Consider the following 24,047-nt stretch of genomic DNA (forward strand, 5'->3'; position numbering starts at 1 on the left):
AAATAAATTAAATTAGAAAAAAAGAAAACCTTTGTGTCTGAAACATTCTGAAAATTGATAATGGAGGCCAAGAATAACAAGTCTATTACACTCAATCTGAGGATGTTTTCCCAATATCTTTCACCAGAAGATGTGCTAGGTTTATTTGCATTCCTTTGACAACATGGATACACACATGCAAATACCTACAGACATGCTCTCACACACATGCACACAGACACACATGAAACAAGCAAAGGGAATAATTTGCTTTGGCTCACATTTTCAGAGGGCTCAGTGCATCATGGAGGGGAAGGCATGATGGAATACCCTATAAACACATCAGACAAGAAGCATAGAAATGGAAGGCTGGCACTGGAACGAGTCATCCAACCCCTTCTCGTTTATTCTATCTAGGTCCCCAAACTGTGGGATGATGGGTCTCCGAGCCTTGGCTAATTCTCTCTGAAAATAGTGTCATTGACACACCCAGAAATTTGCCTTAACTGATCTCCTAGGCGACTCAAATTCACAGTCAAAATTAACCATCACAGAAGCTAGCAGGATGAAGAAAGTCAGTGTAGAATGATGTCTGCTTTCACCTAATTTCAGAACTATGAAGTGAAAATGTAAGGTAACTGTTTAGGCATCATGGGTGTCAGAGGAGCAATTATTTATTTGATTTACTTAAACATTCTTGAGCAGGACTTATGGGCATGAGGCTATTCTTGGCTTGGAGAGTGGCAGGGAGAGACTAACAGACAAAGCCTCTGCCTTCCTGGAGTTCATATTGCAGTAGAATCTACAGCCCAACATTCATTTAATATTTGCTTAATAAACGCTGAAAATAAGCACTCAGAAAATTGTGTAGTCTATTAGGAACTACTCAGAACTTTGAAAAGTGACAGTAAGGGGACTCGGGTACACAGCAGGGGCTCCCTCAGTTTACTACAGTCTGGCAGGCATAGCTGGGGAAGAGGAGCCTTGGAAGCCAACCCAGGGATGGGCTCAGTTAGGGATAATGGGTAGAGGCTATGGCTGCTGGAAATTGCTCTTCCCTCAAGAGCAGGGGTGGTAATGGTCCAGTCATCCTTCCGTGTTCATAGGAATTTGGCTCTAGAGCCCACTGAGAACACCAAAACCCAGTGTTCAAGTCCCTTTCCAACACTGCGCAATACTTTCAGATCATTCACATACATCCTCCCATAGACCTTACCCTACAAGTGCATGCAGGGTAAATGCCATGTAAAGGGTTATTTTATCACACTGTTCAGGAAATAACAAGAACGTATATGCTTATACATGTCTAGATGCAATTTTTCCCCAAATATTTTCAATTTGCAGTCAGTTGATTTATGGATGTAGGTCCTGTGCATACAGTATACAACTGTATACACTTCACAGGACTTTGTGAGATTACATAAGATAAGACTGTAAAAGCCTGTGGCACAGTGCTGGAGGGACATTTGTTGAAACTACCACCTTTTAACATGTCTGGTGAACTAAGAAAACATCATTCACTTCCTCTCAAGGACACTGCTCACTAGAATGCATGAAACACGCTGAAGAGAGCTGTCCAGACCAGGAGGATACTATGAGAAGTTGAAGCCAAACTTGACCTCTTTACTCACCTTGACAACTTATAAACTCACTCTGTGCCTCAGTGTCCCCATCTGTAAATGGGAAAAATATCTATCCCTGGGGTTTCCAGGAGTTTAAATGAGATCATGGTGGTGGACAATTTACCACTTGTTCAATAAATGTTTCTTGCTGACATCATTATCATTCTATTTTTCCAAGTCCTGGGCTATGCCTCAGAAATAGAGGCTACAAGCTTATTGGTCTACGGGCTCACTACAGAGGGATGCTGACAAAACAGTAGCTTGAACACATCAGTCAGACCCTCCTCTGCACTGGGCTATGTGTTACTTACAGAGAAGCCAGAATGTCTGCATAAGGACCTGCATGACCTGGGATCTAATTACTATTATCCATCCCCTTGCTGTTCTGATTTAGACATGATCTGACCCTAGGGCCTCTGTGCCAGCTGTTTGCTCTATTCAAAAGCCCATCTCTCCAACCCAGTGCAGTGACACACACCTTTAATCCCAGTGCTCGGGAGGCAGAGGCCAGTGTATCTCTGTGAGTTTGAAGCCAGTGTGGTCGACAAAGCAAGTTCCAAGACTGTTATACAGAGAAACCCTGTCCTAAATTAAAACCAAACATGAAACCCCCAACAAAACAAACACAAAAGCAAAACTAGAGAGAAAGAAAAAGATAAAGAAAAGTCCATCTCTTTAAAATCTGTGGACTATTCGTCTCTGCTCCAAGGTCTTTGTTCAGACCGTTTTGACAGGGGATCTTCCTCTAATGCTACCCTTCCCATTCTACTCCTCCTTCAGGACCACCATCATCTGACCTATTGTGTTTACTATGAATTGATCCCCCACTGGAATGGAGGCTGCACCACGGAATCTGCAGGTAACAGGCATCTGACATGTGTTAGGCGCCCATGCAATGGCTTTTGAATGCATAAAAACTCATCTCAAATGTATTCCCACCTACAAGGGTTCTCACAACTGTGCTGGCCTGGTCTGTGAAGCATGGGAACTACATGGTCCTTAGATGACAAGAGGGCACAGACACTAAGGCATGCTGAAAAGTAAAACCTCTGTTCTGGCACTCCTGGGATGGCTCAGCAGACAAAGAAACATCCCATCAAGTCTGACGACCTGAGTTCAATCCTGGGAACACATATGATGGAGAGATGAAAGTTGTCCTCTGGCATACACACATATACATGCATCATAGCACTCATGAGCACACACACACTCATATGCACACCACACACACACACACTTACACATACACTCCCCACACCACACACATAAACATACATACACACACACCATACATACCACACACACACACACACACACACACATACAGAGAGAGAGAGACAGAGAGAGACAGAGAGAGAGAGGTAGGGAGAGAGAGAGAGAGAGAGAGAGAGGGAGGGAGAGAGAGAGAGAGAGAGAGAGAGAGAGAGAGAGAGAGAGAGAGAGAGAGAGAACAAAATATACATCTGCTGTCTATAAAAGGGGGCTCAGATTTCTGGATTCCAGCTGCCTCTGGCTTTCCAATATTTCCTCTTTCAGCCTCAGTCTATCCCAATAGAAAATGGTTCACTCTATACTGCAGTCTCAGGGTCAGGATGGGAGAACTTGGAGGGGATAACTAGGTGGATAGACTTCCAGAGCCTGCTGCATCTCTTTCCCCTCCCCCAAGTCCCCGTTACAAAGCTGTTCTTCATCTACTGATTTCATTACAGGTATCTAGAGAACATTTTATTACTAGGTAACAAAAAGTTACCTAGCAATTTAAAAAAGATACCCTGGCAGCATATGCCCTGGTCACTTCCCACTCTGGGATTCCTATAGGACCTTAAACATAAACTGTCTCTTTTACAATGTCAAAGAGGCCTCTTGAGACTCGCTGTGCCCTGTCCGTCAGAGGAGGAGAGGGACTGTCATGACTTCTTGAAACTCACCTGAGACATGTGAACTACCTCGAACCAGCGCAGGATGCCAGGCAGCTTGTAGGCAGTCAAGAAAGAAGTCCTTTCAATCCACATGGACTGGTGGAAGAAGAGCAAGGATCTTATGAAATCTGCTACTCCTGGCCCTGGTGGCCTCCCATGCACCCAGAGGAGAAGAAATATTGCAGTTTCCAGATACACAGGGACACCTTCCCCTGTGGAATTCTTAACAGTTAGTTTAATTTCTCCCTGGACTTAGGCCGAGTCAGTTCCACCTGGCTTTACAGTCTGAATTCTTAGTCAATTTTGAATGTGTTCATTTGTGTGATCTAGGGGAAGAGTCCACGGTGTTCATTAGATTCCCCCAAAGGATGATAACCCTTAAAAATATTAAGAAACACGGGCCAAGAGCCGAGGGAAACTTGGAGTCACCTCCTCATTCCAGCCTTGACCTTGAGGAGAGATGACAAGTCCAAGCTAGGAAATATGCATTCAGGACACTGACGCTTGGGACAATGGCAGCATTTACTCAGTAAATACTGAGGCTCTACAATGCATGTGTCTGAGGGCTACTTCAACCACACCTCAGCCTCCCAGAAATGCACAAATATCCTTGGCTGTCAAGGTCATCTGACAGGAAGCCCTCTTACATCTTACAAACCTCAAAAATGAGAAGACCCAGTAGACATGTCAGCCTATCTGTGATGTCCCTGTAGTGGTTGTTCCCTGGCTCTGGATCAAGCTGCTCCCACCTGTGTTGGCAGAGGTATGCTCTGCCTGCTGAAGATGGTTGAGGAGGGGTATACTCACAGCAAACTCGTTTTCTGGGTCTACCGTTCCCCTGCGCACAGGCCTGGAGTAGTGGAACTTTTGCACATAATTGGACTTGTAAAAGCTGAAAGACAGAAAGGAATGGAAGTTTCTGGAAGCCATGCCATCCAGCTACTGAAACCTTAAACATCAGATCTGGCACGGCCCTGGTGGTGGCATGTCAAGGTCTGAGTTGGGATTTCACAAAAAGTGATTTGCACAGGGTTGCCGGGTGATTTAGAAGCCACCCTGGGCATTTGCAATTCTGGCACTCATGCACTAACAGTGGCCTGTGTCGTCATTTTCTACAGTTCATTGAAGGGTTTAGAATACCTAAGCACCAAGCTAAGCATCCCCAGGGTGACCTCCAAGGATTGCTTTAGGAACCTTAGACATCCCCCTCCACTTTTTCTGAATATGCAGGGGAGGATCCACGGTCACTGACAACAGGGCACTGCTGTAGCTATGAAGGTGCCCCTGTCCACAGATGCCTGACCAAGATGGAGAGGGAGGCTGCCATCCACTCTGCATTGCATCTGTTTGGGGTGATATTGGCATGAGGCTCTTGGAGAGGCTGTGTCTTCCTAGGGAGCTCCTGTCACTGGTCTACCCAGTCTACCCAGAGGGAAGAACCCATAAGGAGTGGTACAGCCAAGGACCCCACAAACCCCCACCTCATAGCCTACTTATTGACTGTGCAGTTTGATATGAAGCAATGGATGCCTGCCTGCATGCTGCTAACTTTAACCTAATTACTGTGAGAACATATCCATCTTAACCCCCAACCAAGGGCTGAAAGGATGATCCTTTGGGAGAATGTGCCTAGCATGCCCAGGGCCACTTTGTTCCATCCTTCCACCATTCTGTCACCTGCCGATCCATACTACTTGCTTCCTTGGGTCAGCCCGAGGAGAAGGCTCCCACATCAGTTCAGTTTGGTGCATACTGAGGACTTGCTGTACACAAAGATAGCCACATACACCCCAAGCCGTTCCTCCTATTTATCCCTGGCTTTAGCCTTATTATAGACATAGCCCAGGTAAATGGGGGCAATTCTTTTCCAAAAAGGCAAAGCAGGGATAGACTGGCTGAGGAGAAAGGCACAGGGGCCTATCCTGCCACCAACTCAGCCTCTTAGGGTTTTCTCCATTCCCCCCACACACAGTGGGCTGTGGCTCTTACTTTATGATCTGGTCAGGCACTGGCTTGTTCTTGAACCTGGGGTGTTCATCCAGGACAGGCTGCACAGTGAAACACTGGATGTCTATGTCATCCAGGTTAAGGATCTGAAACGTGTTTGTTGGCCACAGAATTCCAAATGTGACAGAAGCCAGCTGAGAGCTTCTAGGTCGGTCCTTCTGGAACAATGCTTTTATTCAATAATCAAGTTCCTGGCTTCCTACAAGGTCCTAACGACCAATGAGCACGTAATGGGCTTTATCAGCTTACAACATTACCACCTTGCAACACTATCCCAGAGCCCTGCTCCAGCTAACAGAGTTGCTTAGCAGTTCTTAATCACCAGTATTAACAATAATGCCCTCTAATGAATGGATGGCTATCAATTACAGAGCACAGCTTCCCATGGTATCATTTAATCTCTCTAATTTCACTACATGCCATAGTTAACCTCAACTGTTCCTGCTGGCTCTGAGAAGCCCAGCCACTTGTTGAAGGTCACACAGCTTGTAAGGAAAGATCAGAAGTTTAAATTTAGGGTTTTTAACTCTATGCTTAAAACAATGACACAAACCACCATGGGGGCATTAATGATAGAATCCCAGCCCCCTGGATAATCTGGGGGAAATTGTGTGCTCATGAGAATGGAAGACCAGCCTGTCTTCTAAATTACCTTGCTAAAACGAAAACAAAAACAAAAACAAAAACAAACAAACAAAAAAACACACACAAAAAAAAACAACAAAAAAAAAAGAAACGGAAAAAAAAAAAACCCTTCATCTGAGAGCTTATTATACATAGTGGATCTCCAGTCCTCCTCAGTACTTCTGAGTCAGGGCCTGCACTTTTAAAGATCCTGAGATAATATCCATGCATGATAAAGTCTGAGAGACACATTGATGGAGAACATGCAAACATGTTATTCTGGTCCTCCCACTCTTGATAGTCGCAAAGAGGTGACCTATAGCAGAAAGTAAGAAAAAGTTGGAAGGAGGGTTCTGTGATTGATTAGTGATGTCTGACACAGTGTACAGGATGCAGGCTGGGCTGGCAAGGCTTATCGACTGGATCTTTGCTTTTCCTATTCTAGCCCCATCATTGCTCATATTAAGCTGGTCATATCAAACTATGTGGAAGTGTTCTTTCATCAACCCCTTCTTTCCTTTCCCTGTTTTCCATTTCTCTTTCCCCCATCTCTTGCTTCAGGCATTCAAATGATTTCCTCCTCATCTCCTACCCAAACCACAACCTCAAAAGTTATCCTCCTCCATGGCTCCTACCACTTTCACTGCATGCTTCCCCTGGATGAATTTCCTCTGTGCTAGCACACTGGGCGTTGACAGTTTTCACCCTGAAGGGTCCTTCCACATGGAAGAAGGACCCCTCAGTGAGAAAACAGCACTTAACTCATCGGACCGGTTTCACTGGGAACATAGCTGCAATCCTTGGGAAGGCCCCGAAATCCCAATCAGGCAGCCTGAGCTGGGAGACCGTTCCCTTCAGGGTGAGCACCCTAGCTGAGGACAGGGACTGGCAGACAGTGATGGGCCCTGACCATCTCACTGCCCATTTCTGTGGCAAGCACAAGTTAAGCACAGATGGCCTATTTTCAAATAGCTGCGACAAGTGAAAGTGATACATGATTCAATATGTCAGTGTGTATACACAAACCTTTGTGGGAACATGGTCTTGCTTACTAGATACGTGTGGCGATCAGTGACTGCTTACACACAGGGACAGCAGCTAAGGAGTTGTAACCAGGGAGCACAAAGCTCTCAAGACTAACCTTTACAGAAAGGTTTGCCAACACTTCTTTTAGAGACAATTCTATGCCGTGTATATTGATCTGAGCTGTGGGCGCTCATCCAAGAGGAAACTCCAAATCTATGACATCGGCACTCTCAAATTATTTAACTAGACTCTCCATGCCTGGTGCATGGGCTGGCAGCAGTAGAGTTCTGCTAGACCTTTGATCTAAGTGTCTTCTGCTATCTTGGACACCTTAGAGAAGAAGTGAGACCTGTCACTTTCCCAAACCACCTGTTGACTTTTTGACAGTAGAAGGTAAGAAGGCAATGTTGACAGTTTCAGGTCGTGGCAAGCGGCAGGCCTGAGTTCAGATCCTCACTCCATTGGGTTCTCACCAATGCTCTGTGCAAGCCATTTGCTTTCTGCACTTCAGTTTCCTTAGTAGCAAAATGGAGAGTATGATAGGCTCATCTCAGAGGCTTACTGTGTGGCAAAGGGAGGAAAGATGCCTACATGTGAAGTTTATAGAAAACAGCTAATAGCATTCTGGTCCCAATCTTTAAAAAACAAAGGATGGTATAAGAGAGCATAGATTTAAGACAGACAGAAGTTGGCATTTAAAACTCCCGGAGCCTTTTCTAATTACCTTCTCGATCCTAGGCAAATTGCTTCATCTCTGCCTCATGTATTCCCCTCAGTGAAATATGAAAAATTTTCACCATTCTAGAACATTCTATGGGCTTTAAGGAACTAATGTTTGCACTGTGTCTCCTGAAGAGACCTAACAAATGCCAGCACTTTCTCTCTGATTTACCAGCTTACTCCTAGCACTGAACCAGACCACAGGGTCCTAAATATAATGTCATGGAGGGGATAGGGGGACACATGCTCCCTCTTCCGTACCACATCAAAAGGCCAGCTGTTCAATACCTGGGTTCCACTATCGGAGCCTTAGTAATAATCCGGGACTCATATGTAACCAAACTGGCCTTTGATCCAGCCAGCAGCCACCAGTTGCATGTTCTTCTACAAATGGCTGTGGAGGGCAGGCAGGAAGGGTAGGCAGGCATAATGAAAAGGTCACAGATGAATATTTATCACCCAAGGGGAAAAATATTTGGATTAAGGTTTCCAGCAGAATAGCCACGGAGCCTGACACCCCCCTTTAAAAAGCTGTAACTTTATCTGTGCTAAAGGGTCCTCAGCTGAGGAAATGAAGCCAGGTTCCCCAGGCTCCACAGCCAGGCTCAACCTGTCCCCTGCCTCCTTGATCTTACCTCCTGCTATGGCAGGACATCGTTCATGAAGACACTAGCCTTGTTCCATGGCTGTTATGCTGCACGCGTGCCCACCCAGCCCCTGCTCCTGTCACTGAATTCTGCTCTATGCATCCCCATTAAGCTGGAAGAGTGAAAACCAGTGGATTAAGGAGCTGAGGGAATAGCATTCTGACAGAGGGAACAGAAGTGGGGAAGGACAAGCAGGCCTATTTCAGAAATTAAATGGAGTGGCAGAGAGACCTGGGAGCTGGAAGTGAGACTTTTGGGTCAGGTGGGGTCTGGGGCAGCCTTGGCTCAGGATGGTTTTAGCTTTATTCCACTGGTAATATAAAGTCCTTTCAGTCCTTGGGACAGGCATCTACACACAGCACAGTGCTCCCTGCCCTCCTTCGTCTGGGCCATCTCCCCTGCTAACACTAAGCTCTAGCCACTTGATGCAAATTTTGTCATCAAGGATCAGTGTCTCTTGGCCTCAGCACCCTGCATGCCTTCCTCTTGGCATGGGTCATGCTTTTATAATAAATATATAGTGGTGTCACTAGCTATCCACGTGTCTTGTAGCATTATAGCAACTCTGTACCTATTGGAAGGCAGACCACTTTGGGTGTAAACCCTGTACAAAATCAGATGTAAAGCCAGGCACTTAAGAGGGTATTCATGATGAGAAAAAAAAAGGACTAGGGAAAGAGCTACGTTCACCCATGAGATGTGCCTCTCCATGAACACCGGGATGTCATTTATACCAGATGTGTATAATAGCTACATGACTTCCCATATATATTAAGCAATCTCAAAATGACCTATGGTGCCTAAGAGGGCAAACCATATATAGTTAGTTGCCACACAGTATACAGTATAATGACCTCACGTTCCCCCTCTGTACATTACAGCCTACAGCTAGTTGAGTGTATACATGTGAACCGCACAGTTACAGAGGAACAGTATGACTGAGATGACTTTTCTGGATCCCATACTTGGAGACTCTGGTGTCAGCTCTGAGCTCTGAAGTGGCTCTCATTTAAAGCTATGGCCAACCCTCTGGCTGAGATATCTTCCAAGGATACACTGGCCTGGGGCATTCTTCACATCATCTCCTGGGGCAGAGGTTGTGTTCATCTTTTCTGCGTTGGGGAACTGGCTCAAAAGCTGCATCTGGAAGTCCTCTCTTCGCTCATACTCCTTGCCTCGGTAGATGAACACTTTGTTCTGCAGAGAAAGGACACCTGTCAGAGACACCAGGACCTGGGTGTGCAGGCCATATAACTCAAGCAGAGCTGAGGGGCATCCAAAATGAGCCTGGGGCTGATGGAAGGCTTGGGGTATGTCTTTCTCCTCTCAGCTTCTCACCAGTTGAAGTAGGGACTGATTTAGCTGGGCTCACCACTGCTTTCATAGGGGCCTAGTTCTGAGGGGCAGGAAGGCCAGGGATGCTGACAGAGAAACTACAAACAAGCTTCTGAGGATAATTCACCATGTCCCGCTCACTTCATTTACATGCCTGTAAAGCTGCCCTTCAATGAGGCCACGAGGCCTAAAGCCCTATGCTGAAAGGAACCAATATCCAGGCCCTTCATTACCTGGCTCCTGGCCTTGACCTATGCAGCCATTTTCTTTACCTTTCTCTGACCACATTAGCCTCCTCTGGAACATAAGTGATGGGGTGATTTGAGCTATGTAGGGGACATGGACGATTCTTGGAACCGTTCATCTCGTCTTTTGGTTGTCATAACTAAAGGGGATGATGCTCCTGGCAGTAAAGGAAGAGGCCAGGGATGTGGCAAAGCATCCCACAATACACTGAGAAGCCTCCACAGGATCGCATCATAAGGCCTCACATGTCTAGGTAACGAAAGTAGGAAACCTATTCCAGACCATGTCTGCGCCATCTTCGTTGAGTCTAACGGCAGCTAAGTTCTTCTGTCTAACCCTAAGCCTGTTACTTACCTGGATGTGCAGCACCAAGACATCTGGGCATTAGAGGGGCTGGGGATCTTCAAAGTTCAGATTTAGACTGGCTAAAGTGTAGTCTCTAGGAGTCATCCCAGGAATATTCCTACCATGTGGTCAGGAGAGTCTGACTGGCAAACAGGCCTGAGCAGCTTCCACCACTCCACCCAGGATGCTCTCTCCACACCTACCCCACATCTGCTCGTGGCAGTGTCTCCTGTAAGTACATTGTGGCTTCCATGTTGACTGGCGACAGGAAGAGACTTAGCAGACTACACTGTAAACCGAGGTCATTTCTGGGGTCAGATCTGTCCATGTCCCTGGCATCTTCCTGACTTACAAACTGGAAGCAGTCCTATGTATATCAAAATCCAACCTGCTACATGCTAAGAGCAGCCACCAAGATACTGATTAGAAAGGATGCTGCAGGGGCCCTGCATGTCCCAAAAATTCGTTTGGGGGATACAGGACAGCATCAAAATTACTTTGATAGTAAGGGTGTCATTTTTCCTTCTGGTTCACTTTTGATCTGACGTGTAGCTTTCCCCATGGTGCAGGTACCATGTGATGATGACAGATCAACTCCACCATGGACACAGAGCCCTTTGTCCTCAGGTTGAGCTTCAGAGGGATTTGCAGAAAGATAAGTGATGTTTACTCTTCTTGTTATTTTTGTTTATTTGCTTGAGATGGGGGTCTCTCTACATAGACCAGAACAACCTGGAGTTTTCTATGTAGACCAGGTTGCTCTCTCCTTCTGCTCCTGTCACAAGTGTTCTTCACTGATTTTTTTAAGTTGGAAAAATGTAGCTATTGTTTATTATTTATGTTAACAGGAGACCCAGCACATGGGCCTTTCGTTATTTTTAAGTAAGTTGCCAAACATGTGAGATTTTTCTGCATATGGTACACATTTGTAGAGATAGCACAAACATGAAGGGACATCTGTGACTTCAATAAACATTAAAAGAGCAAAGGGAGCCTGTGAGTGAACAGAGAACCACTGCCTTGGAATTTCTTGGTAGCGGGTCTTACGTGGTCTTTCCTTGAACACCTCATTTCTGCAGTGGGGCCCTTACTACCCCTCTGTGCAGCTCCATTTGTGGGATAATAACTACCACTGATGGTTAGGGTGGTAGAACTGACTTAGGACTCTACTGGGGCCAGTAGTTGTCTTTGGACAGCAGAACTCAGCTCCTGAGCTTCAAGCTTCCAAGAACAAGCCAGTCTTCAAAGCACAGAGGAATGGCTACAATCCCGAGGTCTCCAGACCCTAGCCCAAGTCACTGGCAAACCCACCCGCAGAAAGGAGGGGAATCCCTGGCCATAGTAGCCAACAGCAAAGTAGTCTGGCTTGGGTCTGAGGATTTTCATGATGTTTTCATAGAATTTGGCCTGCTGGGTCTGAAAAAAAAAGAAAAAGAAAAAGAAAATATGACTTGTATCAAGACTGCACAGTTGTGTATCCAAGGCATATTTAACTGAAAGAATCCACAGTTATGACATTGTCCTCACTCCAGAACCAAGTGACAATAATGGCGTGCCTGCATCTATGCCTGCAGTACAGTGGATAGAGCCATGCTTAGAGCCCATGCCTACCACACTAGGAGACACACTTGGAGGAGCACGTTTACCCATTTCATGCCCATGCCATTCTTGTGAGTATCTCCCATGCTTGAAGTAAGAACTTGGCAGCTGGTCCATATGGAATTGACCCCAGTGAGCTCCAGCTGGGGGCCCTGCCAGCCTCCTTCTACTTCCTTTCTCTGTAAACATGTGGCAGTGACAGGCATTTCTGAAAGCATTTGGATGACCAAATGCCTCCAGATAGAGACATCTTTCTGTGCATGCACACATGCCTAACATATTTTGTGCACTCCAAAAGGTGTGTGCTTTTCAAGTGTTCTTATAAACATTCTGCAGCTCGCTCCACACTTCGCAGCACCCTGCAATCGCGATTGGTCCTAAAGCAATCTTGGCATGGTGTAAGCATATGAAGAGACATGTCACAAGGATCACTTGATGTGGCATAAAACATACATGTGGATCTGAACAGGTTCCTGGATGGTGTGTGCTTCATTCAGGGATGTCAATGTATGTTAGTAGTATGCGGGATGCCCTGGCATGTGTGTGCATAAACTTACACATTTGGAAGACTGTGCGTCTGTCTCTGTGTTTGCTAACATGTGTATGTTTGGGGGCTACTGTCATTGCGTACCCCCTGACACCGACACATGATTGTATTTGGGTCTTATCTTACATAAAGCTAAGAGTTCAGCAGACTTTCACATGATTAGCACTCTAGCCCTCATTCCCCCACCAAAGCTGTCTATCCCCTCAACATTCTGACTCCTATTTTACTACTTTCCTGGATGTGCCTACATTGGCCTTTATGGGCTGAGAATAGGGGTTTGGAAACCGGACACTTGGGCAACCATGGGTGGTGGTGAGGGACAAAGGAAGGAGCAGCCAAAAAGTAAAACTTGATTTCCCCTGCTGAGCCCAGTTCCCTGCTAATCCGACAGTGCAGGCAGGGAAGGCTGGTCCCTCTCTTTCTGATTTCCCTACCCTAGTCCTGAGCATCAACATGCTAATGGGAACAGCCAGATGGGAAGCGTGTTAATGTGATTTATCTGTTCTTCCAAAAGCACAAAGTTGTGCTTTTATTTAATTGGTTTGGTGATTTGTGAAACCTTTACTGCAAATGCAACAGAGCATTGACTGGGATTGCGGCAGCTGCGGCAGCTGCAGCTCCATCTAACAACGGAAGGATGATGTTCACCACTACCTCATCAGGCCCTTCTCCATCCTTCTGTTTCCCTAACCCACCAGTCTCACTTTTCTCCATCTGTCTCTGAGCTGAGAGAGAGCATTGTGTGGCTTTCTAGGGGAAGCCTTACCAGGTTCTGGCTGAGCAGCTCGTAGTCAAAGATCTCCATCTCGTATTGTTCTGCCAGTTCCTTGCACAGGCTGATGGCCTCTTCCCACATCTACAGGATCATCATGGAGACTGTGGTTAGAGGTGGCTCAGCTTTTCAGAGCCTTTGTTAAAGAAGGGACTTGAGCCTTGCCATCGCCAGCTAGAGTTGCACTGCAGACACCTTCTTACCTAGTGTTCACACAGAGCAAGCCTGTGACTTGGTAGTAGTACCTTTCCCTGGCTTCCTTTAATGAATAATAGAGTAGGCTATTTACACGCGCTCTGATTCTTCCTAAGTATCTGGAGAGAGGTCACTAACATCATGCCCATATTCTAGGTGAGAAATGGAGGTTCATCTGCCCAACCAGGAGTGGGCTTGGAGGTCAACCCCATTGACTCTGTTTGAAGCTTTGTAAGTACTTGGTGACTTAGGCTCACCCCCTGCGTTCCTTGCCTCCCCAGAGTGCAGCTTAAGCTGGGGAGGCATCAGAACCGTTTGCTAGAGAGGAATAGTTCCCAGTGAAGTAAACAAATAGCCTGAGCTCAGAGCATTTCTGGGGGTGAAATGGTCCCAATATTCAATCTGTGATCTCCTCTGCCACTTCTTAATGGGGTGATGTGGTTATGGGAGTTAAGCACGGGGCGGGGGGAGCACTGAGGTGGAGGTAAGAGTACTAGAATATTAAACCATCCTTAAAACTTTTAATGTGGGTCCCCTAAGTTTCTAAAATAAACTGAAAATGTGGACGCCAGACACAGAAGCCTCTTCTTTGCTGCTTGACTTTAAACCAACACCAAGATCGTCCCCATCTTGGACTACAGAGGCATCCATGAGCTCTGCAGCCAGGTATGGGGAGAGACAAGGCTGGCTGGAGCTTGACAGTCTCAGAGGATACCCATTCCTATTCCAGGCTGGGTTTAAAACAGAAAATGCACCTAAATGGAGAAGCCAGGGGAGGCGGGGGAGGCGAGAGTGGAGGCTGCCAAAATTCATCGTGAGCTTCTTAACAAAAGTGCTCTCTGCATCCAAGCATAGAAATAAATAAAACCAAGCGCAGAGCAGAGAAGCCACGGCAGTAAACCCAAGACAGCTTAGTGAGCAGCATAAAAATGCTTTATGTGCCAGGAGGACCCCAGTCTGCTGGCTTCACCCTGAACAAGAAGGTTGGGTAATGAACCTGGCTGGGCCACAGGGCTGTTTGACACAACAGGGTGTGTGTGTGTGTGTATGTGTGTGTGTGTGTCTTTGCCAGCTTCTCACCAGTATAGGAACAGGAAGAAAAAAATGGGGTCTCTGTGTGCTAAGAGATTTCTAAGAGGCTAAGAGGGGGCAGGGCAGTAGTCAGACCCCCAGCAGTCCTCTGGGACCTCTGGCAGGCACTGATCTCACCGGCTTTAGCATAACACTGGCTATGGAGTAAGTGACTGGGTTCTGGGGACAGTGAGTGGACACCCATTCATCTGTGCAGTCAAAGATGGGCAAGAGACAGCCAGGAGGTGGTGGGGCACGCCTTTAATCCCAGGACTTGGGAGGCAGAGGCAAGCGGATTTCTGAGTTCAAGGCCAGCCTGGTCTACAGAGTGAGGTCCAGGACAGCCAGGGCTACACAGAGAAACCCTGTCTCGAAAAACCAAAAAAAAAAAAAAAAAAAAAAAAAAAGAAAGAAAGAAAAAAAAGAGATAGGCAAGAGACACTCTTTTTCTTCTCATGAACATCAGCCGTGAGGCAAAGGAGGTGGCTGGAACTGTTGGGCTTGGGGAGGCACCATATCAGGTGGTGTCAAGCCAGGCTTATGGAGTGATGGTCTGTGTGTGTCTGCAGGGAAGGAAAACTGGGGGGAGCTAAAGAGTTTAGGTTCTAATCTAGAAGCTTCCATGACCATGGTTTTTCAGGGCGAGCCGTATCATCTGCCGCCTCCTCTATACTCTCAGGTACTGCCACATTCCCCTGTCCCCACCCTCTTGAGTGGACAATACCAAAAGAAAACATGCAAAATACAACAAAAACTGACATGTCTGACTTAGCAACAGGACAATAAGTGCTTTGAGCATGGGGCGCTTGTGTCTTCTTCTGCTCTGCTCTGCTCAGCACAGGGTGGCTGAGTCAAATCCCAAGCTGGAGACAAACTGTACCCCCTCATGGGGCTCTTCCAGTGGAACTGATGTAATCAGCAATAAACAAATAGAACACTCTTATTTGATGGCTAGTGGGGCGAGAGGTTCAAAGATGGCAGAGTCTCACCTCTCCAGGGGCTTATAATCATAAATTCTAGGACAGTCTTTTCCAACTGCTGAGCCTTAGGAATTTATAAGCCCTTCGTAGACATTACCTCATGTCATCATTCTGGGGAAAGTGGGAAGAACAGACTAAGACAGAGGCGATGAACTGCAGAGGCAGGACAAATCTAAACCAAGAATCCAGTGGTATCCCAATAGACGGCAGGAGCTCTTCCCAATCACAGGGAAGCAGAGCTATATGTGAGCTATTGGACTTATGGAGGGCCTCAGAGAGGAAGTGGCCTAGCCTACTTAGGCAGCAATGGTGGCCATTACAATTGAACAAGAGGACATTGCTGCCCGCTGGCTACCATGCTGGCATTTATGACATTTCCCTTCTCCTAGTTTTCACCTTACAACAAAGAAGCAGATGTTATTAGTATCTCACTATGGTAGCAGGAGAACGAGAACATCAGAAGAGCCAAACAAAACTGTGGGTAGACATGAGGGATGAAATGCCCAGGCATGGAGTATACTGTGCTGTGTTGCCTACAGGGCAGATGGTAGCCTTCAGGCTGGAGCTGCCTCAAGGTCTTCTGGAAGCTGGGGTTGGATAGCAGCTGGTTTGCTTCAGCTCCTGGGAAACCCTGGCAGAATCCTTGCAGAAGAGACCAATAGCAGCACAGTGTCACCCATGGATCTGCCCATTTACCCAGCCTGTATCATCGGCTCCTGCATGTAAGGTTCCTGCTATTTTAGCCACCAGGCATCCAGCAGTGGATGAGGCAAAAGCTTTGCAATTGAGGTATTCCATAGCGAGGAGCCAGAGGACAAGCAAATAAATCCCATGTAAGGAAAGGATTATCAATAAGAGCATGGAGCTTTTCTTTGAAGAAAGGAGAAGGGTGGCTCAGGGCAGGGATGCTGAAGGTGGTGGAGGAAGCTCTTGTGACATCTAAGTAAAACCCTGAAGAGTGAAAAGATCCAACCTGCCAATGTTCAGATGTGGAGGGGAGGCTCCAAGCTGGGCAAAGCAAATACAGTGGTCCAGGTGTTGAAAAGGACTAAGTACATAGCACAGTAGAGACCTGTTCCTCCCAATGGCCAACGTCCTCACAGAGAGAGGACAGCAATTACCTTTCCTTTGTCAAAGTAGCCTATAATGGTCTCATAAAGCGTCTCCTTCAGCTGCCGATGGGTCTGAGGGTGCTGCTGGCCTGTCTGCATGACCTGTGATGCACACTGCTCATCTGACCACTGCCGAGAGAACACAGGGAAGCAACAGAGATCAGTAGCAGCCAAGGACAGAAGTCTTCCCAGGATGAAAGGCAGAAACCTCCCTGACTGGGTCCTGTCCTGTCTCCCTTTCCCCATCTTAGCTCATCTTTGAAAACCCAGGGTTCCATGAGGAAGCTGCCCTCATGGGTATGAGTCCTCTGGGTGCTTGGAGGTTGTTCTCTGGTATAAGACAGAGCAGATGAACCAGGGACCATGAGCTATGAAAGCATCTCAGGCGAGGAGCAAGATAAAGCCAAACAGACACTCTTGTTGGCTTCCCCCAGGGTCGCAATGTCTGTGGTCAGACAGATGCTGTCTGCGATTTCCATTTGTGAAGTAATTCTGATTTTGGCTAAATTGGGCAACTTTGGCTTTCTAGTGGTTTCACAATGTGGACTTTGGGGATTTTTTTTCTCTAAATCCTAATGAGACATGGCCACAGGGCTTCAAAAGCCAAAGGAAAGAATTCTGTGCTTTTGCAGAAACATGCACTAAACACAGAAATCAGCTCAGTGGGCATGGTAATGATTTATCCTCCACAACAAGTGAGATGCTATATAATACTGAAGATGTATGCCCAGGGACTTTCAGTTATTAAAGGTAAAGGTCACTCGGTGCCGCTGGGAGCAGGTAAAATGGCACAGAGAAGTGTGCTGCCAGGCAGGGAGCCTGAGGGGCACCAAGAAAAGGAAAATTCACTTGACTTTCTTTCCCCATTTGTTTTGATTCTTTCTTTTATCCTTTTTAAAACTCTTCAACTTGCTGTGAGGACTTGGTGGGGGATCTCAGTGTGGATGTCTTCCTGGGACAGTACCTTGAGAAGCCAGGTGTGGAGGAGGAGTGTGTAGGCAGCCTCCGTGTAGTTGTCACAGTCCAGGTGAAGGTCCCGCAGTTTATACAGGTATCTGTGTAGGGAGGAATGTGATGAGTTACAAGATGTGGGGCTAAGCTGTCTGATGGGGACAAGAAGGAGCCAGACAGAACAAACGGACTCTTGCATAGGGTACAGGGATTTCTTTGGTCCAGCCATTCAGCCTTCTATATAAGTGGTAATGATAAAATCTAATATTTGTTGGACCCTCAGTATGAGACAGGTGCTATGCTAAGTGATGCCAGGTGCTATGCTAAGTGATGCCAGGTGCTATGCTAAGTGATGCCAAGTGTTATACTAAGTGACTTCTCCCTTTCTACTCCTGAAACAACGTTTTTCAATATAGTCTAGGCTAGCCTAGAACTTACTATGTAGGGCAGACTGGTTTCAAACTATGATCTTCCTATGACACCTTATGTGCTCGGATCACAGGTGTCTGCTATGATGCCCAGCTTTGTGCTAAGTGTTTTAAATGCTTTGGATTACCTAATCCTCTTGACAACCCTATATCCATTAAGGATATCCATATTCTAACAAAAACAAAAACATGAAGTCAAGGGCTATCCTGGACAGAATTCAGAATAGAATGGTCTACCCAGTGTGATATGATGTAGAAGCAAAGGAAGGAAACACATGCAGTTTGTCAGGAGTCACATGTTAATACACAGATGGGCTGGGGCATGAGCTTGAGTAGCATCTCGATCATTGTGAGAGTTCGTGAGAATGCAATTCATAAAGGGACACTCCTGTCCTCTCATTAAGGTGCTCTGGGAAAGCATAAAAGAGAGGAAAGGAGGGGAGAGAGAGGCTAGAGAGGCCCTGAGCTGTCCACAGAGAAACTCCGGTATTCGGACTCACTGACATCCCCACCCCCCTGTTATTTTGCAACTGACATTTTGGTTCTGAGTCCTGTGAAAAATCTTGCAGAAAGGAACTAAGAACCGAGTCCAGAGCAAATGGAGGGGGCTTTGATAAATTATTGATAATTGATCCTACAGTACCAGGTAACAGTGGGCTGAAGCTTCTGAACCAGAGTCAAAACTAAAACTTTCTTTAGGGTAAGTTTATGTTCTCAGAGATTCAGTCACAGTGATGGAATGCTGACTAACACAAGGTTTCAGAAAGATTTCTAGCCAGACAGTTGAGCTGGGGTGGATGGGAAGTCAGGGAGCAGCCCTGGCAGAAAGATTCAACTCATTCTGCCAGCATTGATTGAAGATGAGAAAACTGGAGCCTGGGTTAGAACAAAGGAGGCAGAAGGTTGGAGTAGGAGGGAGGAAAAGAGGGAGGAAGGGAAGGGAGCTGTTTATACAGATACACATAGATTATTTTATGTGCATTGGTGTTTTGCTTATATTTATGTCTGTCTGAGGGTGTTAGATCTTGGAGTTACAGACAGTTGTAAGTTGCCATGTGGGTGCTGGGAATTGAGCCTGCATCCTCTGGAAGAGCACTCAGTGCTCTTAACTGCTGAGCCATCTCTCTAGCCCCAGAGAGTGCAGTTTTTATATCCATAGCAGTGTCTGTCCATTCTCCTCCCCAACCCACAATGCTCTACTTTATTAACAGTCATCAGTGAACTTTGGAATTTGGAAACAACTCTTCTCCCTACAAGGCCCAGTCCTATCTCGTTGCTTCCCTACCAGCCACCCATCAGACCCCCTGATGCCTGTGCTCAGCAACATCCGGGAGAGTGTCTCAGGGAGACATCCCCCATGCTATTTCAACTCCTGAACCATCTAAGGCCCCCCTCTACTCTCCTTTGTTCATTTGAGGGCCTAACCATCTGCTCTACAGACATAAGGAAGAAATCTTAATGAGCCCACCAGGGCTACTGAGTCAGATGTCTCTGTGTGCTTGAGTGAGGTAACATAGGGAACAGAGAATTGCATGGCCACAGCTGTGTCTAAAAGGGCCACCACCACCCAATGAGGTGTCAAGTGCCAGAGTGGAATGAGGGAATAGTCGTGATGATGTATGAGCTTTTCAGGAAGAAGAATTGTTGGTTTTTACAAGGTCTCTAGATATAAAAGTGTTTCAAAGACTATATCTGCCAAAGAGAACAGGCTTTTCAGAACATCACAAGGTCTGGAGTAGGCCAATATGCCGGCTTTCCTAGATTAACACAGGCCTCAATCTCTGAGCCTGTGGGGGTCTGGGACTTACCATCTGTGCTTCTGAAGTGGAAATGAGGAAAGAGTTTGGAGAGACGAAAGCCTGTATACAGGGCATGTAGAGAGAGTGTTGCATCTCACCCTCAAAACAGAAGGCAGAATGATTTGTTTTCTTTTGTTTTGTTTTTGTACTGAAAAAAAAAAAAAACCCACAAGAGTAGCCAGAATGACTCATCCCAAAAAGCCACTCTGGCCCTGCAGACTCTAAAGCTTCATGTGTCACAAAGGTCGGGACAGCCTGTGGAATGACTTTTTCCACACAACTAGACTAGTGTAAAGCAAGAACCTAACCAGGGTGGTAGGCTCAAAGTGAGTTTAGGGGCACAGGCTCGGCTTTTGACAGAACACACTGCAGCTGTGGCCTCACAGGAAGGAGCACAGAAGCCAGTGTCCAAGAATCCATTGTTGCTATTTATTGGAGGGAAAAAAAATAACACACCTGTTCAACAGTACAGGTTTGGATATGTAAATGACAGCATATTCTAGACAGGAAATTTTATAGTTTCATTACAAGTGATGCTGAAATACATCTTGTCAGGTAAAAAGAAGTGAGGGATAAATTATTATTACTAAAACTCCATGTTTGCAGAAATAGTGCATGAACAGAATTAGATGTATATGTAAGCATAAAAAGCCTGAAAATATGTATGTATTTCAGAGATTTATTTCAAATTTTATTTTGCTAGTCTGTATGTTATGAGGCCTTTTTGTTTTGACATAGAAAAATCTGTGTTATTTTTATAATGAGTAAAAAATAACAGTAATATAGTCGTGGGTTTTTTTTTTTTTTTTTTTTTTTTTTTTTTTTTTTTTTGCAGGAAAAATATAAGATATTGAGAAAGTTAGCAAAGGAGGTTTTTTGGGTCCAGGCTAATGTCCTCAGAAAATCCTCTTATGATAAACTTAAAAATCTAGTAAATGCCTAGCAGGGAGGAGACATACATCACATGATATTCTTCACCCTTTTATTTACTTATTTTTCCTATCATAACTCTTTGTGTCTGCGTGTGTATGATATGTGCATAGTGTGTGTATATATGTGTGGAAGTCAGGGTACAGCATGAACAAATGAGTTCTTTCCTTCCCCTATGTAGGTCTCCAGGATTGAACTCAGGTCTTCAAGGGTTTGGAAGCAAGCCCCTTTACCTGCTGAGCCATCTTACTACCCCGTCTCTTCTCTTCAAAGCCAGCCAACTAAGGGCTTACCATGTTCTGGGACTAAAGAGGATTTCTCATGCTGCTCCACAATAGAAGCAAATAAATGCACAGCTCAAGTGACATCATTTAAGGGGAATGCACAGAGGAGGACCACAGGCAGTCTGAGAGCTCCAGGGTGTTCAGTGGGGATGACCAGGGAAAGAACAGAAGGTGCTACCAAGTTTTGGGAAATTGAGAGGAATCAGAACACCAAAAGCCAGGTGCTAAGAAGACAGGTCTAAACTCCGTATCAGAGGCAGCTCGGGCAGCTCGGGCAGCTCGGGATACTGAGCACAGAAGCACCATAGCAGGCAGAGGCTTTAGGTGACAAAATTCTTACCTTATGTACATCTCCTCCCTGTTGTTATCTTTGTAGAAATTCTAGGTGAGGAAGGAAAAAAATGGTATTGAGTGCTTTTCTTTGCAAGGCTTTGGGGAAAGATAATGTGGCAATGGAGATGAGAGAAAGATCGCTGCTTACTGTCCGGGAACTCCAAGAAGGAGCAAGACGTTCACTTTGCCAAGTGCACCCAATAGCCTCGTTGGGAGACTTTGCTCTGCAAGTCACTTCCCTGACTGTAGAGGGACAGAGCAAATGTCTCAGTCGTCACATATTAAGGGATGCAGTGAGCTGTTTGTCAGGCAGGGTGGTAGGCTAAGACTGGGCCAGGCAACTTTTTAAAGGCTGCCTGGCTTAAACGTAGACCTCCAAGAGCACATGCTCATTCTGACACTTGCCCTCCTGGAACTTTATATTCCACAGCTAAAGCACTTAACCTTGACAATGTCTGGGAGGTACTCCAGTGCCAGCTTGGATGCTACCATTTGTTTGTCTGTTTGTTTTTGGTTTTGTTGTTTAAATTTTGCTTTTTGTTGTGCTATTGATTTTTGAAGTAAGCTGGTCTCAGATACATGATCTTCCCACATTAGTCTCCTGGGATTAGTCTCCTAGGCCTGGTTCTTAGGAGTTGTTTGTTGTTTGTTTGTTTGTTCACTTAAGAGTCTGCGTGTATGAGACAGGTGTCTCAGTGCCCATGGAAGCTAAAAGAGGGTGTCACATCCCCTAGAGCTGAGATTACAGGCAGCTGTGGACATAGTTATCAGGAATTGAACTTGGATCTTCGAGAAGAGCAGCAAGTGCTCTGAACTTGCTGAGCCATCTTTTTCCCAGTTAGGGGCTCCTTAAAGTGTAGTTTCCCTGGACTCTGCCACTGGAAGTCCTACTCTTGCGACAATTTAAACCAAATCCTTACAGACTTTGGGCCAGTCTGAGAGTCATATGCAGGATGTGAGCATCCACACCCTCCTGAAGCTTAGAGAAGAGCAGGTGACATGGTCCAGGCCATACAGGAGGGGGGTGGCAGTGCTCATTGGCATGAGCTCTTCTGACAGCAGACCCTTGCCCTGCTCATGTCTACTGCTTTGAGTGTCCTCAATGCAGGCATGTTCTGGTCTGGCTGATGAAGGTCAGTTTCTTCAACCATCTCCAACCTTCCTTAGAGAGAAACTGGAAAACCCCTCTCCACGCTCTCTATGTAAATCAGGCCTGGTGGAACTATTAGCATTGGATTCCTTTCTGCGTAGTCAGGATTTTTAAAGTCCCTTTGGCATTCCAAAAAATCGATAGCAATATCTAAGCTGTTACAAAAGAGTCCACGTCGATAGGAGAGGCCACACAACAGAGCCTGAGGGGCAAAACTTGTATTTCCAGAGCTCTGGGAAAGACAGGTGGCATATGTAATTCGCTAGCTATTATTGTCTTACTTCTATGGATGCATAAAGCCCTTAAAGGACATCTTCGTAGCTCCCACTTCGTATACAAGGAAGCTGAGGCACAAGAGACCTCAAAACACAGAGCACAAATGCTGAATTTTAACCATCTTTGGCTGAGTTCTACAACAGTTAGCCTTGCTTCTCTCCCAAGAGCAGAAGTGAGGCCCAAGCTTAGCCTGAAGGGAGGTCCAACTCTGTCCCTGGGGACCTGGCAGTCACTCACCAGCAAGTTCACTGTGCAGCTCATGCGATTGTCTTTGCTCTCATCTGTCATCACTCCCCGATAATCCAACAACTTTTCCAGCAGCCCTTTGACCAAGCTCACGAAGTTCTCCACCGACTTGGCAATGGTCGGATGTTCCGCTGTGCACTCCATCAGGCTGTGAGGAGAGAGGGTGCTGAGCTCACACCGGGAAACTGCTTGTCAGCTACAATACTACACAAGTGGCCAGTGAACCCAAGCTCACGGTTGGCATATTTTCTTCACTCATACAGTAATCTATCCATACAGCACAGCAAATATTCTTATACCACCAGAATGGGAAAAATAAAAATAAAAATATTCCAATATGGCCAGTAGTGCATGGATGGGGCGAGAGGTGCTTACAGTTCTATCAGCAGGAGTAGTACAGCAGGGTAACCATTCTGGGTAGGGATTCTCATAACATCTAGCAATGTTTCACATGTATATATCCTCTGACTCAACAACTCTACTTCATGGAATCTTCTCTATAGGAGTCTGTGCTATAGAAGTACTTCTAAAACTATGCCAGAGTATATTTATAGGATTTTAAAATTGTATAGAATACTGAAAGAGCTGGAAACATCTAAAGTGTCCATCAAATAGAAAGTGGTTAAGTGAAGTGATGTATTTTCACATAGCATAGTTCTATGAAGCCATTAAAAAGTATTAGGAAGTGAATCGATGACATAAAATGCTCTATAAAATACACGGTTAAATGAGATGCGTAAGTATCCGAACATTTTATTTTTATTTAATTGATTGTTCCAGAGATGAACATGTCCCAAGTACTATCCTTAGTACCAGAGAAAGAAAAACTCCTTTAATGCCTCATCATGGTCTACTGAGAAGAGATCCCTATGCACAGGGATCCTACAGGATGGCAAGGTCACCT

At 45.8% G+C, this 24,047-nt stretch overlaps 1 protein-coding gene across 1 annotated transcript in view; it reads right to left on the reverse strand.

The window, feature by feature from the left end:
• Dock2 (dedicator of cytokinesis 2) overlaps positions 1 to 24,047 on the reverse strand; it is a 416,864-nt gene that overhangs the window by 17,867 nt on the left and 374,950 nt on the right. The window contains exons 35-44 of the mRNA XM_031350584.1: positions 23,135 to 23,291; positions 21,479 to 21,519; positions 17,711 to 17,801; positions 16,756 to 16,875; positions 13,383 to 13,472; positions 11,782 to 11,886; positions 9,600 to 9,741; positions 5,510 to 5,591; positions 4,328 to 4,412; positions 3,530 to 3,616 (exon numbers count right to left, since the gene is read on the reverse strand). Coding sequence (XP_031206444.1) covers positions 3,530 to 3,616; positions 4,328 to 4,412; positions 5,510 to 5,591; positions 9,600 to 9,741; positions 11,782 to 11,886; positions 13,383 to 13,472; positions 16,756 to 16,875; positions 17,711 to 17,801; positions 21,479 to 21,519; positions 23,135 to 23,291 — 1,000 coding nt within the window. The remainder of the gene's footprint in view (positions 1 to 3,529; positions 3,617 to 4,327; positions 4,413 to 5,509; positions 5,592 to 9,599; positions 9,742 to 11,781; positions 11,887 to 13,382; positions 13,473 to 16,755; positions 16,876 to 17,710; positions 17,802 to 21,478; positions 21,520 to 23,134; positions 23,292 to 24,047) is intronic.

This window comes from Mastomys coucha, unplaced genomic scaffold (assembly GCF_008632895.1).
Source record: "Mastomys coucha isolate ucsf_1 unplaced genomic scaffold, UCSF_Mcou_1 pScaffold5, whole genome shotgun sequence".
Taxonomy (NCBI): Eukaryota; Metazoa; Chordata; class Mammalia; order Rodentia; family Muridae; genus Mastomys; species Mastomys coucha.